The sequence below is a fragment of the Melopsittacus undulatus genome, chromosome 1 (genome assembly GCF_012275295.1).
Source record: "Melopsittacus undulatus isolate bMelUnd1 chromosome 1, bMelUnd1.mat.Z, whole genome shotgun sequence".
Lineage (NCBI taxonomy): Eukaryota > Metazoa > Chordata > Aves > Psittaciformes > Psittaculidae > Melopsittacus > Melopsittacus undulatus.
In genome coordinates, this window is record NC_047527.1 from 97,794,951 (window position 1) to 97,808,598 (window position 13,648).

The 13,648-nt window shown below is 42.7% G+C and overlaps 1 protein-coding gene across 1 annotated transcript in view; it reads left to right on the forward strand.

Moving 5' to 3' along the window:
• Window positions 1–13,648, forward strand: part of SMARCC1 (SWI/SNF related BAF chromatin remodeling complex subunit C1) — an 87,822-nt gene that overhangs the window by 64,185 nt on the left and 9,989 nt on the right. Inside the window, exon 26 of the mRNA XM_013127737.3 lies at window positions 5,461–5,719. Within this exon, the coding sequence (XP_012983191.3) occupies window positions 5,461–5,719 (259 nt within the window). The remainder of the gene's footprint in view (window positions 1–5,460; window positions 5,720–13,648) is intronic.

Sequence of the window (13,648 nt, forward strand, 5' to 3'; positions counted from 1 at the left end):
AAGAAAAACTAGCAACTTGAGCTCTTCCTAACCTTTATGCAGGTCTTTCTCCTTCAGTTAGAATTCATGATCATAGAATCATAGAATAGTTAGGATTGGAAAGGACTTCAAGATCATCTAGTTCCAACCTCCCTGCCATGGGCAGGGACACCTCACACTAAACCATACCACCCAAGGCTTCATCCAACCTGGTCTTGAACATTGCCAGGGATGGAGCATTCACTACCTCCCTGGGCAACCCATTCCAGTACCTCACCACCCTAACAGTAAAGAATTTCTTCCTTAGATCCAGTCTAAACCTCTGTTGTTTAAGTTTCAACCCGTTACCCCTTGTCCTATCACTACAGTCCCTCATGAAGAGTCCCTCCCCAGCATCCCTGTAGGCCCCCTTCAGATCCTGGAAGGCTGCTATGAGGTCTCCATGCAGCCTTCTCTTCTCCAGGCTGAACAGCCCCAACTTTCTCAGCCTGTCTTCATATGGGAGGTGCTCCAGTCCCCTGATCATCCTCGTGGCCCTCCTCTGGACTTGCTCCAACAGTTCCATGTCCTTTTTATGTTGAGAACACCAGAACTGCACACAATACTCCAAGTGAGGTCTCACAAGAGCAGAGTAGAGGGGCAGGATCACCTCCTTTCAACCTGCTGGTACATGCTCCTTCTTGATGCAGCCCTAGGATACAGGTTAGCTTTCTGGACTGCTGAGGCACACACTGAAGCTGGCTCGTGTTCATTTTCTCATTGACTAATACCCCCAAGTCCTTCTCCACAGGGCTACCATGAATTTCCTTTTTGCCCAACCTGTAGCTGTGCCTGGGATTGCTCTGACCCAGATGTAGGACCTTGCACTTGACATGGTTAAACTTCATGAGGTTGGCATCAGCCCACCTCACAAGCGTGTCAAGGTCCCTCTGAATGGCATTCCTTCCCTCCAGTGTATCAACTGAACCACACAGCTTGGTGTCATCGGCAAACTTGCTGAGGGCACACTCAATTCCATTGTCCATGTCAGCGACAAAGATACTAAACAAGACCCCTGAGGGACACCACTTGTTACTGGTCTCCAGCCAGACATTGAACCGTTGACCACAACTCTTTGAGTGCGACCATCCAGCCAGTTCTTTATCCACCGAGTGGTCCACCTATCAAATTGATGACACTCCAATTTAGAGACAAGGATGTCGTGTGGGACGGTGTCGAACGCTTTGCACAAGTCCAGGTAGATGATGTCAACTGCTCCACCCAATGATTAGTACACAGTAGCATTTGAAGGCTCTCCTTTATCCAATGTCTTCTCTTTACCATAAGCAGGGAACTGGTGGTATCCCAGATCTGCTTCATAATGCTTACTCCTGTCATCTAAGCATGAGGGTGGAATTTGTCCTGAGCCTTTATGTAGGCCTTATCCCATGAATGATACCATAGAGTGGTTTGGGTTGGAAGGGAGCTTAAAGCTTCCCCAGTTCCACCCCCCTGCCATGGGCAGGGACACCTTCCGCTAGACCAGGTTGCTCCAAGCCCCGTCTAGCCTGGCCTTGAACACTGCCAGGGATGGGGCAGCCACAGCTTCTCTGGGCACCCTGTGCCAGGGCCTCACCACCCTTACAGGGAAGAACTTCTTCCTCACATCCCATCCCAATCTCCCATCTGTCAGTTTAAAGCCATTCCCCCTTGTCCTGTCCCTACCTCCCCTTGTCAAAAGCCTCTCTCCAGCTTTCCTGTCAGCCCCTTTAGGCACTGGAAGCTGTTCTAAGGTCTCCCTGGAACAAAACTGAATTAACAAATGTAATGATAAAATGCAACTGAGGAGGAGCAGCTGGTCAAGCTAAACAAGAAAGCTGGTTTTTGTCCATGGGCTAGTGAGGCTGTAAGCCAGGATGCAGATCTTGGTTGAGGTCTAGCCAGCTGAAGAAGGTGGTGACAGTGAGAGCATGTATAGGGTACATCCCAAGCAGGGCTGTGTTTATATTGTACCACTGTTAAGGACACTTTAATAGAGACTTGCATATCCCTTAAAATAGGGTATAACATGTAACGGATGATGGCTGTGCCTATCAGTGCCTTGGTTGCACATCAGTTACAAGGTGTTCTTTTGTATATAATGTGACAGGCTTACAGAGAAACGGTTTCTCTCCAGCTACTGTGAAGATGACTCAAAACTTCAGTTTTTATCAGCTAGTGGTCATCATTTGATTTTTTCTGTTGTATAGCTTCTTCATTTTGTCGATAGGCAATTATTCTAGATGTGTTACAGATACTGACTCATAATTCTAGGGATTTTCCCATTTGCCCTACCATGTGAATTTAATGCAGTTTACACTCTCACATGGTTATTAATAGAATCACAAAATATCTTGAGGTTGAAGGAACCCACTAGCATCATTGAGCTCACCTCCCTGCGCCTCACAGAACTGCCTAAAACTCAATTGCATAACTAAGAGCGTTGTCCAGATGCTCCTTGACCTCTGAAAGGCTTGGTACTGTAACCACTTGCCTGGGGAGCCTCGTCCAGTGACTGACCACCCTTAGTGAAGAACTTTTTCCTGATGTCCAACCTGAACTTCCCCTTAATCACATTGATAGAGTTTGACAAACTGTTTTTTTGTTGTACCATAATGTCAGCAAGAATTTCTAGATAGCTCAGCATCCTCCATCATGTCAGTGTGGTGTTTGCCTCTCACACTGATTGGCAGCTCAAGAAATGGACCTAACTATTTTGAAAAGGTTCTCTGTGGATTTCTTTCTTTGGGGGATACATTCTATTAGTAACAGGTTGGGGTTTTTTTTCCATTTTGAGGGCTATGACATTTTCCTTTTTAAAAATGTGCATACCAATTTTTCCCTTGCCTTTTGGGTAGTTAAATTTAGTCCTTTCACCTGTCATTGTGGATATTTAGTGGAATAATTAAAGCAGAAAAATATCCTTGGTGCCATTGTACACTATTGTGTATGTCCATATTTTGCTGCACTGGCTTTTTTATTTGTAGTAAAGGTAAGGCGATTGTAAGTGTTGAAATTGCTCTGCTGCAGACTGGAGGGTGTTAGATTTTACATAAAACACATTTACTTCGGTGTGTAAGTGCTGCAAAATCTGTGTGTAACCAGGGATCTTGTTGGCAAGATCCTTGTTGACCCAGAATTTATAATAGCACGTGAATGCTTTCTTTATTGTTTCTGCTTGATGGAGGGGAGTTACTTGCTGAAGAATAAATTGGGGTACAGTAATAGTTATAGTGTAAATATACATCAGATGATTGTAATAGTCCTAATTGTGAATCATTTCACAACAGTGCAGAAACATGCTCTTGCAAATTTGAGGATGTTCAAGAGTGTAGGATTCATGACTTACATACCTAAAATTTTGACTGATTTCCTGAATCATGTTATGTAGGGAGATTGTCTGGCAAACTGATAGATGCTGATCTCCATTAAGGTGCCTAGCATCACTCTTGCCTGAGATTAGTACAGGTATAACTTGAGTTTTGAGAGTTGAAGAGCAGAGCAAATTACTGATGCATAGCCCACAAGAAAATGTGTTACTACCACAAATTACTACTAGTTGTCTTAATGCTAACCTGGGGATATGACTGTAGGTTGTGTCTGTAAACCTGCTTCTGAAATGACTACAGCTAAATCATAGAATCATGGAATACTTTCGGTTGGAAGGGAACTTAAAGCTCATCCAGTTCCAACCCCCTGCCACAGGCAGGGACACCTTCCACTAGACCAGGTTGCTCCAAGCCCTGTCCAACCTGGCCTTGAACACTGCCAGGGATGGGGCAGCCACAGCTTCTCTGGGCAACCTGTGCCAGGGCCTCACCACCCTCACAGGGAAGAACTTCTTCCTCAGATCTCATCTCAATCTCCCCTCTGTTAGGTTAAAGCCATTTCACCTTGTCCTCTTCTTACCTGCCCTTGTCAAAAGTCCTTCTTCAGTTTTATTGTTGGCCGCCTTAAGGCCACAATGATGTGTCCCTGGAGCCTTATTAAATGCAAGAATCTAATACAGAACCAGGTGTCTGGGGCTCTGCACCAGTTTTAAGACCAACTAGTGTTATAACTTGTGTCTTTTTCCTCTGTCCAGCTGTCTTTCTCATCCTGAGAGGAGGGAATGTATGGAAGGGAACTTTTCACTGGCTTTCTGAAATACAAGGTGTATTTGCAGGCACTGGCTGCTGTTTGGAGATACTTTGTAAAGATTTTTTTTTGTCAACTGTAGCAGGGTAGGGTACCCTGAAGAGAGCAAAGCAGGAATACAAAAGGACTGTAAAAAGCATGGTGTAGCCCTACTTCTTGCCTAAGCCTTTGTTTCAGGTCATTTGCAGTAATTTTTCTCTGAACTGCCTGCCACCTACAGAGTTTGTTTCCACACATGAACGATTACACCATTGGTGTACGTGCCTCTTTGTTTTATCAAGTTCTCCCCTCTAACATATCAGATTGGTCAAGGAAAAAAGAGTCACGGTAGCATGAATAATCACATTGTAGTTCCCACACGCAGAAAACCAGCCCCCAACAAGGAGCATGTATTATTCATTAGACACTGTCCCCATCTGGTTCTCCTGGTGAATGTGTGCTCTGTAGTATTCTGTTTTCGTCCATGCTTTGTCAGCAGTCAGACTGCTAACACAAAGTATTGATGGAGCTTTGGGATTTTTGCAGAACTTCTGCTAGGTGGAATTCTCCTTGGCAACCTGCTTTTGAGATAAATTATGGAGTATACTGTAATATACTCATTAAATATTTGTAAACCAGTCACGCAAATCCATGTGTCCAGTTGCTTAAGAGTAGTAGATGTAGAGATGCATTATGATTTCTTAAATAAGTGACACACATTTCCTCAATCAGGACAGTGATCAGTCATATAAATGCCCAATAGCAAGAAATATTTTCTGTAGCTTTTTTGTCTTTTCATTTTGGGCTTGCTTACTGTCTGTGTGGCTTCATAATCAAATTAGCCTGGTTTATGTTAATTGGCCTAAACTACATGAGCATTTTTACATAATACTCAATAGTGCAAATCATTGCTGCCTGACTCTCACGATGTCCAAGTCCTACATTTAGAGGCACGGAGTAGGATCCTCCCTATAGCCACAGAGCTTGTGCTTTTGAACGCATATTCTTCTTTGGTCTTGCCCTGGAAAATCTTAGTTTCCTGTTCCCCCTTATACCTACATGTGCAGAAGACAGAAAAACATTTAATTTCTTCTAGAATTGTTCTAAGGCTGAATGCTCTGCACAGTACTCATCAAGTAGTGTTTTGTACTGCTGAGAGATTCTTCAGGACAAAGCAAGGTGAGTTCATCTGTTCCAGCTGGGAAAATGGCCTGGACCCTTTACCAAAACTTGCTGCAAATCAGACAGTTGGGTATCAGTAGGATGGGCATTTGATTAGCAGAATTATAGTCTTAAGTGTTTGATTCCTAACTTCGCTTTGCCTTTTTCCTCCTATTTTTGATACAGTTAGAGCAGCAGAGACAGCAGTTGCTAACAGAACGCCAGAATTTTCACATGGAACAGCTGAAATATGCTGAATTAAGGGCTCGTCAGCAAATGGAACAGCAGCACAGTCAAAACCCACAGCAGCCTCACCAGCACTCTAGTGGGCCTGGGATGAACCCCCTTGGGGCGCCAGCACATCCAGGCTTACTGCCTCATCAACAGCCCCCACCATACCCTATGATGCACCACCAAATGCCACCACCTCACCCACCGCAGCCAGGTAAGAAGGAGAAAATCCCCTTATGTTGATCACCATTCATGTTAGAGTAAAATCAGAGGAAGAGGTACTGCTGGGTAAAATTGCACAAGGTGTAATAGATGGGCTGTGTTACATAGTGTTTTATAATGGCATTGCTTATAAACCAGAAAAGAAACACAGTTTAGTAGGACTCTCTGTACCGCAGCTTCATTTTACAGCTTTTGTCCCCATAGATGTGCAGAGCGAGCTGAGGGGGAGGTATCTTATCAATGGGTATGACCACCCAAAAGGAGGGAATGAAAGAAGGCACCAGGCTCTTCACAGCAGCACCCAGTGACAGGGCAAGAGGACAGTGAACACAAAACACATTGAATTCTATCCAGGCAGAGGAAAATACTGTTTATTTCCTCTGACGGTTGTCAAACCCTGGAGCATGTTCCCCAGCAAGGCTGTGGAGTCTCCATCCCTGGAGATCATCAAGCTCTAAAGTAAAAAGATGGAGCTGCCCCAAGCATTGCTTTTGAATACAAAAAAATACTTGTTCCTATTCTCTTAGACTTTTTTATGCCAAATGACCTGAACAGAGATACTCCTTCAAAAACAATCATTTCCTCAGATTTTCCAGTTCATTGACACACCTAACTGTGTAAAAATAGAAAAAAGTTAAAAAAAAAAAACAAAAACAAAAAAGGGGGAAAGAACCAGAACAAGAGGAGGAAGCAGGAAGCTCCTTTAGCAGTTTCCTTTGTCAGGACACCTCATCCTAGTGTATTTCTCTGCTCTGAGGCTTTGCTTTCTGCCTCCTGCCCTTCTGTTTAATGCCGGGTGAGAGTCACTGAACCCTATTGGTCAGAGGGGTCACTTGAAAGTCTTCAGTCTTGCCTCCTGCTCAGAGCCATGTCAGTTGAATCAGATTGCAAGGGACTTTTCCTCTTGAGGCTTGGATATCTCCAAAGGTGGAGGTATTCCTAATCGCACAGGATAGAAAAATTAGGTGGCAGTGTGGCTTTGGTTCTCATCAGAATGAGGAGCATCTGTGCTCTGCACAGAAAAAATACCTGTTTTAACCAACTGTTTGTGCTTAATGACAAAACTAACAACCCTACTGGTAAGTAACCAAGTAGCTTAATAGTATTTGGAGTCTCACTTTTAAAGCATTTTGCTATTAAAAGGTATTTGGACCACCAAATATTGTGCTTTTGCTCAGAAGGTGTTTATGGGAGTTAGAATTGGTGCTTTACTTACTTGCTAAATGTTACTGAATTGGTAATATAAAATAGAATAGCACCACCTGGCTTGTAATCTGATTGTCCATCTGGAGCACAGTGGAGGAGAAGAGCTTTTAACAGTTTTCAGCTGCTTAACCATAAACTACTCCAAAGGCAAACCTGATCAGTTATTAGTCAAAAATATTTTGGAAGATTTTTGCATAGGCTGCTTGCTGAAGAAGCTGAAAATTTGGGGTATTATAATCAAAAGCAGGCAACAGAAAGCATTCAGGAGCTCGAGTTTTCATTTTGGGAAAAGGCTGGTGTTAAGGTATGGCTTGGAAAAGAGTGAAAGTGCATAGTAAACAAGCAAGACTTACAGATGACCCTGAAAATATGAGGTATCTAATCCAACTGTGTGAATCTCCACAGTAATAAAACTTGATTCAATCAACAGATGCAGACTAATGCAAATTGGACAGGCAGGTAATCAGCTGGGGATCTAGGTGTTTAATCAAACATGTCTTTCCAAGGGACCAGCAAGTTCCTGGCTTTGTTGTGGACATGCGGACGAAAAATGCTGATACTGCTTTGGGAGCTGTTTTTGCTGAAATTGAGTTGGGAGCATGATAAAATATGGTCTTTTTTCTTCTTTTTTTTTTGAGATCCAAAAAATGTTGTAGCTCGATATGTCTATTGTATGCTGTTTGACAACTTGGGTCTATTCACTTAACAGTAGAATGAAGACACATTCTGTGAAATGGAGAAATGGCAAACTGATAACGGATTAAAGGGGAGGAATCATTGCATATCATTAGACTAGCTCATACTTAGAAGCTGCTATTGAGACTCAGAATGAAAGAAGATTAAATGCATTGTTGTATTCACTAGGGGACTAATACAACTTAATTTCTAATATATTCGCATCTTTGTTTCACATAACACCCTATTATTTCAGCCCCATCATAATCATCCAGGCCCTCTATCCCCAGTGATCCCTTTCAGTGTGTATGGTGGGCAGTGTGGTGCTGTGGTAATTAGTAAGTACATCTTGCTTTCAAATTTTATTAAAGTCAATCAATAGGTAGACTTTTCCACCACCACCCCTCCTGTTAGAGGGCAGCAGACTGATGGATGAGGTGCTGCATTCAGGCTTCTGTGGCAGTGACGCATCAAGTGCTCTCATGCTATACAGGTACAGGACTAGGATCTTGCCTTCTATTAGTCTTGACAGTTTGCTGGTTTGATACTTTCATGAAGATGAGAATTCAGAAGGCCTTTTGGAGTTTGAATGCAAACTCCTTTGCTGCTTCTACCATACTCCAACTGATCTTGCCTAGAAAGCAAAATAGGCTCTTCAGTGGGAGTTTGTTAGAAATGCTTGGGAAGTCCACAGGTGCCAAAGTTCTTCAGTTTCACAGTGGGGTTTTGTATAACTTGAGAGCAAGGAGAGAAAACAGAAAGGTTTACCATTTCCTCAAGTGAGTTCAGCACTTAAACTCTGAGTCAGTCCTGGGGAGAGGGGGATGTGTAAATAGTAACTTCAGGATTCTTTGGTCCCCAGAGATTAGTGATTCATGAATTGACCTGATTTTCCATTTAGGTAGCTTTAAGATGCCCAGATTTTGACTTCCCTTGACAAATCAGTACATCATCACAGGGCGAGTCCCTGCTGCAAATACCGTTGTTGCATGCTGCAGCCTCCAGAAATCTTACTGACATACTGAAGCAGTCAGCAGTTGCATTTTGTGTACAAAACACACACACACACCCCACCCTGTATATTATGTACATTAAAAAATAATCCCTTACCACATCAGTGCTGTTGAATCTGTGATAAATGCTACAGAACTTCTGTTGTATTCTATGTATTTTCTTACTTTCACATTTTTGGGGCAATTGTTGTGTGTTTATCGGACTTAAATGTTTTGGAGCATTAGGAGTCCAGTCCTTTCGTGACAGATCTGTGCATACATAGATCAGCAGCAATTTTTGCTGCTCAGTTGCTAATTTGGGATCCTTTGAAACAAACTGGTGAACTTCTACATGTTTCCCTGCTGCATGCTTGCCCTTGAGTCTCCTGGAGTCTTTGTGGAGCTGCCAGAATTTGGAGTCTGTGAGGAGATGAATTTCACCCTGCAAGGGAGGGCTGAAGTACACTTAAAGATGAAAACCGAAAGCTCTTTTTTGCTGCTCATAGTCCTATAGATGAAGCTCCAGCTTCAGAACTATTGGTGTACAGCTTGACATGTTTTTGTAAGAAGATGCAGTTTCCTTACCTGAGCTCTTAGCTCCTTTCCAGTAACAACCTGCTGTCCCTGAGGTAGCCAATTTCAAGAGCTCTCGATAATGAAGAGACTGTTCCTCAATGATTCTGGAGACTATTTTGTTCCTACTCTGTTTCCCTGTTCAGAGTACACTGAGATGTCACTTAGAAGCATGGTTTAGTGGTGGACTTAGCAGTGTTAGATTACAGTTGGACTTGATCTTAAAGGTCTTTTCCAACTGAAATAATTATATTAATACTGTGGCATAACTCTTCTTTCAGATATAAAGATGTTACTGGAGGCTTAGCTAAGTTGCTGCCTGCTGATTTGTCTAACAGCTCTGCAGGAAGAACTGACCCATTCAGTTACATTTGAGACAAATCCCCAAACAGCTTAGTAGTAACTGAGAAGTGCCAGTGGGCAACCTTCCAAAACACAGCCCTGAGGGTAAGCTGGAGATGGAAATACCCTGCACAATTTCCTGTTCAGCTGCATGGTTTTAACTCCAGACTTTACCTTGGTTCTCACTGATGTTTTCAAACAGGTTTCTGACTTTAATAGTGACTAAAAGTGTAAATGTTGGTTCAGTAGACCATGAACAAAATGCTATGTCAGATGTCTTTAAGGTGATTGATGAAAACTGAAGAGATGGTAGGAAACAAAAGTGATGAAAGGACATGAAAAGGCACTTATAAATGGAAAGGCAAAAATCCTGCTTACTGCTTTTTTGGATTCAGAAGCAGAAGCAGTGAAACCAAATCTCTTAAGTTAACAGTGAAGCTTTTTCCAGAGAAGCGTTCTTTAACTTAGATGTCAGTCTCTGGGTGCAGCTGTAGAACATCTCCAGTTGAGGGTCAGTCTTTGCAGTGAGCCTCTTTTCATAGTTATGGCCATGCCAGGTTCTGCTGGGCTGTGGAATTCACTGGGACATACTGAAGAGCCAAAATCAGTCCAGAGGCCAGCACCCGTGGCCAGGTTTGGTGAGAGAGAAACCAGTACCAGCCAGGAGAGCTCCTCCAGAGAGGAGAGCTGTTGGTGGATTCCACATAAAGCAGTAATGTTACCCTGTCTGTGCAACACACAACCATAGAGGCTTCTTGGAAGCTTTTGCTGCTCCTTACAAAGCTTTTCTTTCTGGTTTACTATCTTTTTGCTATCCATGATAAGCAACGTGGGATGATGGTTAAGGTTTCGGGTTTGAAAACTAGAAACAGGGCTCTGTTGTCAGTTTGCTGTGACATACAGTTTAACTCAGTGCCTGCTTCTCTAGTGCAAGCCTGTGATCTGAGTCTGTCTGCATCCTTTGTCACCTGGGTGTGATGAGATTCTGGTCAACTCGATGACCAGAAGTGTGTTGCAGTTCTCGGGCATGGGCACTGATTTCAGTAAGTCCCATTATTTTCCCACATCCCTCCTTTCCCACAATTTTTACTTCACCTTCATTTTGACTGAGGTTATTTTCTTCTCTCCCCTGAAATGCAGACTTTCAAAGTAGCGAAATAAAATTGGATTCTAGTTCCACTGTGAAAGACTAAACCTTGTAATTATAACAGAAAATAAAATTCCTGATTTCTTCCTGTGTTACCTGTCTTGCTGCTGGTTATATCATATGAAGCACATTATTGATTTCTCGTTGTGCACTGTTCTCATTATCTGTGAAATAAGTGCCTTGTGCTAATGATACTCGTGGTAATATGAGAAACTTCTTGAAATTCTTGGAGGAAGAGAGATAGATGTATATTAATAGCTGTCATTAATGAACTCTTCTTTTCAGAGGGGATTTTCAGCTAGTAAATAATTTCAGACCCAAAGCAGAAATGGCATAAGGAAGAAAGGATACACTTTCCAGTACAGCTGGATGAGTAACTTTAATAACTTCTTCCCCCAATATATTGTGCATAAATTTTCTGTCAGTGGTTGAAATATTCAAAAGAATGTGGTTTTAAATTGAGCTGCTGGATGCTCTTTCCTGTTGGACCTACTGCAATTCCAGTATTTTTTGGTAGAAATAAGGATTTTGAGTTCACTTTCTTTTGGCAAATATTTTCCATGAACTGTCAGTGCTTGCTGTTTATCCATTGTACCTAATGAGCTTGCTGGCAGGAGACACGCAGGGAATAGTCAGATAAAAGGAAAGCAAAGCCATATGGGTAGTAAATTCATCCACAGTGCTGTAGTATGTGTGTAGTTGTGGGGGTTGCTAAGGGGTTACAGTGGCTGGTAATACAGAAACGTTAGAGCCACGCTGGGTGCTCTCTGGTATGTTGTTCTTTACGGTATGAAAACCTGGCCAGGCATAGGTGTGATGGGCTGGAATACTAAATAAGAGTCAACCACAGTACAGCAGTTCCACTGAGGATGATGGATAATATTTTAGGTACTCGCACTGTGCTGTCAGAATAACATCTGCAGATCTTCTCTAGTAAGTTTGAACAGCTCTTAACTCCTTACAAAATTTATTATTGAAGATGTGTTAATATTTGAAGGCTACCAGTACTGCCCTGCAGAATGGATGTCCTTGCTGCTGTGACATCCTGAGCAGCTTGTTGACAAAGTATCTTCCATCATATGTGCTTTGTCGTAGAAAAATAACAGTGACCTTGGCTGGGAGGTGTTGTGGGTGTCAGGGCCCTGCAAGCCCAGCACAGTGCACCTCTGCATTCGGAGGTGTCTGACTTGAGCACACCGATGCCTCCACTGTCGGTGAATCATGCCAGAGGGGAGTGACAGAAATGCAATATGCAAGTGAAGTGGAAATTCTGCCTCTCCCCTGAGATGCAATGCTAAATGAGTTATTGTGGTTAATTATTCACAGTTCTTTGCTATGGAATTCTCTGCTGCAGTGTGTGTGTGGAGAGGACGTGCCGACAGAAGGGATATGTCTGGGAGGTTGGTTAGAAATACAGATTTCCGGGTCGTCTGAAAACCGTTCCCAGTGGGAAGGAGCACATCACTGCAGAGCAGCTCCACAGCACTGCAAGAAGCTAGCTGGCATTCCCTGGAGCCATTCTCTGCTTGTTCCTGTATCAGGACTGTGAAACAATTCATTCAGTAGCAGGAGAGCAAGATTTCAATGAGGCATGTCCCTTACAGAGATCAGAGGAAGTCTTTGCTCCTCTCAAATGTTGGCAGCCAAAGGAGAGACTCCCTTCACATAGCACTGGCTGTGTTTGCAGATTTCCTCTTTGAAGGGTAAATAAGGAGAGGTGTGCAGGAAGATTTAATAGGCTCCAAGCTTTCTGCAGCATGCTCCATTGGCTGCTACAGTGAAACAAAAACACTAAAACTGTTTACCACTCCAGTACCCCTCAAGTAGCTGATTTAATAGAGGTAGAGGCTTATTTAATAGAGATAAATACCTTGGAGGTCTTTTCAAAACCATTCCTCATCCGTTTCCCTGTAATGTAAATCTGCAGTTGGCATTTGCTAATAGTGGAATGCTTCAGAGCATGCATTAGAGAATGTCTACAGTGTAACGTGTAAAGGACTTTTTTTTAGTCTGCTAGATCTCATTTTATTGAACCTTTTGGCTTTATCTCTTCCTGCGTCTCCTGTTTTTAAGCTCACTCCTTATGTAGGTCACACTTCCACATTTTATGCTTGAGCCATTCTCTTGAAGCAATATCTCTTGTAAAATGAAAAACTACTATCTCTATAGAAATAGGACTTCATTTTTGCCATAGAGGTGGTAGTAATTTCCCCTTGGTTAATCCGTTTAGTTGGGTATTACTTGATTACTGCTCAACTTCAGCATTTTGGAGTTCTGGTTTGTGATAGGATTGTTCCTTTCCAAGCTAATCCATAGATAAAATTGTTGCAGACCATGCCAGGAAGGCAAAAAATGGGCAGCCAACCCTGCACTCAAACACAGAGGAGCTGCTTAGCTTATGGGTGTCTTCAGAAAAATGGCAGTGCTGCTTATTTTTAAGTCTCCCAAGATTTAAGAGAGAAGAAAAGCTCTACAGACTCCTCGGTCTGGGTAGCAGGATGCTTGACAACAAACATCATCATGAGATTTGGAGTCATGACACACTTTGAATTTATGAACAAACTTTTTTTAAGTTGTTTTTTAATGGTGACTTTAACTTGGCTGTAGTTGACTTGAATATAGGACATTGTTCTTGGATTTGCGGATTTGACAGCCTTTCTCTCACTGAAGAAATACTTCCCAATGTTACAGCTTTTAAGACCTCCTGTGAAGCCACTCAGTGTGTGGTAAAGCTGATCCAACTTCAGGTGTTGCAGAAGAGCTTTTTTAATATTAATCACTTCGTTAGTGTAGAGAGAATCTTGTAGGCATGTGGTGTTAGAGGGAGGATGGCCAAATTATGGAGAGGTTGAGGTTCCTGTCAAGCGGCAGCTCCCAGACTGGGAATTTAACGGTTCCCAGCTTTCTGGTTTGCCAAAACACAGCTGTGTTGTTCCAGTTTTTACATTTTTATTCCCTAATCAACCTTAATTTTCCCAGTGAACAA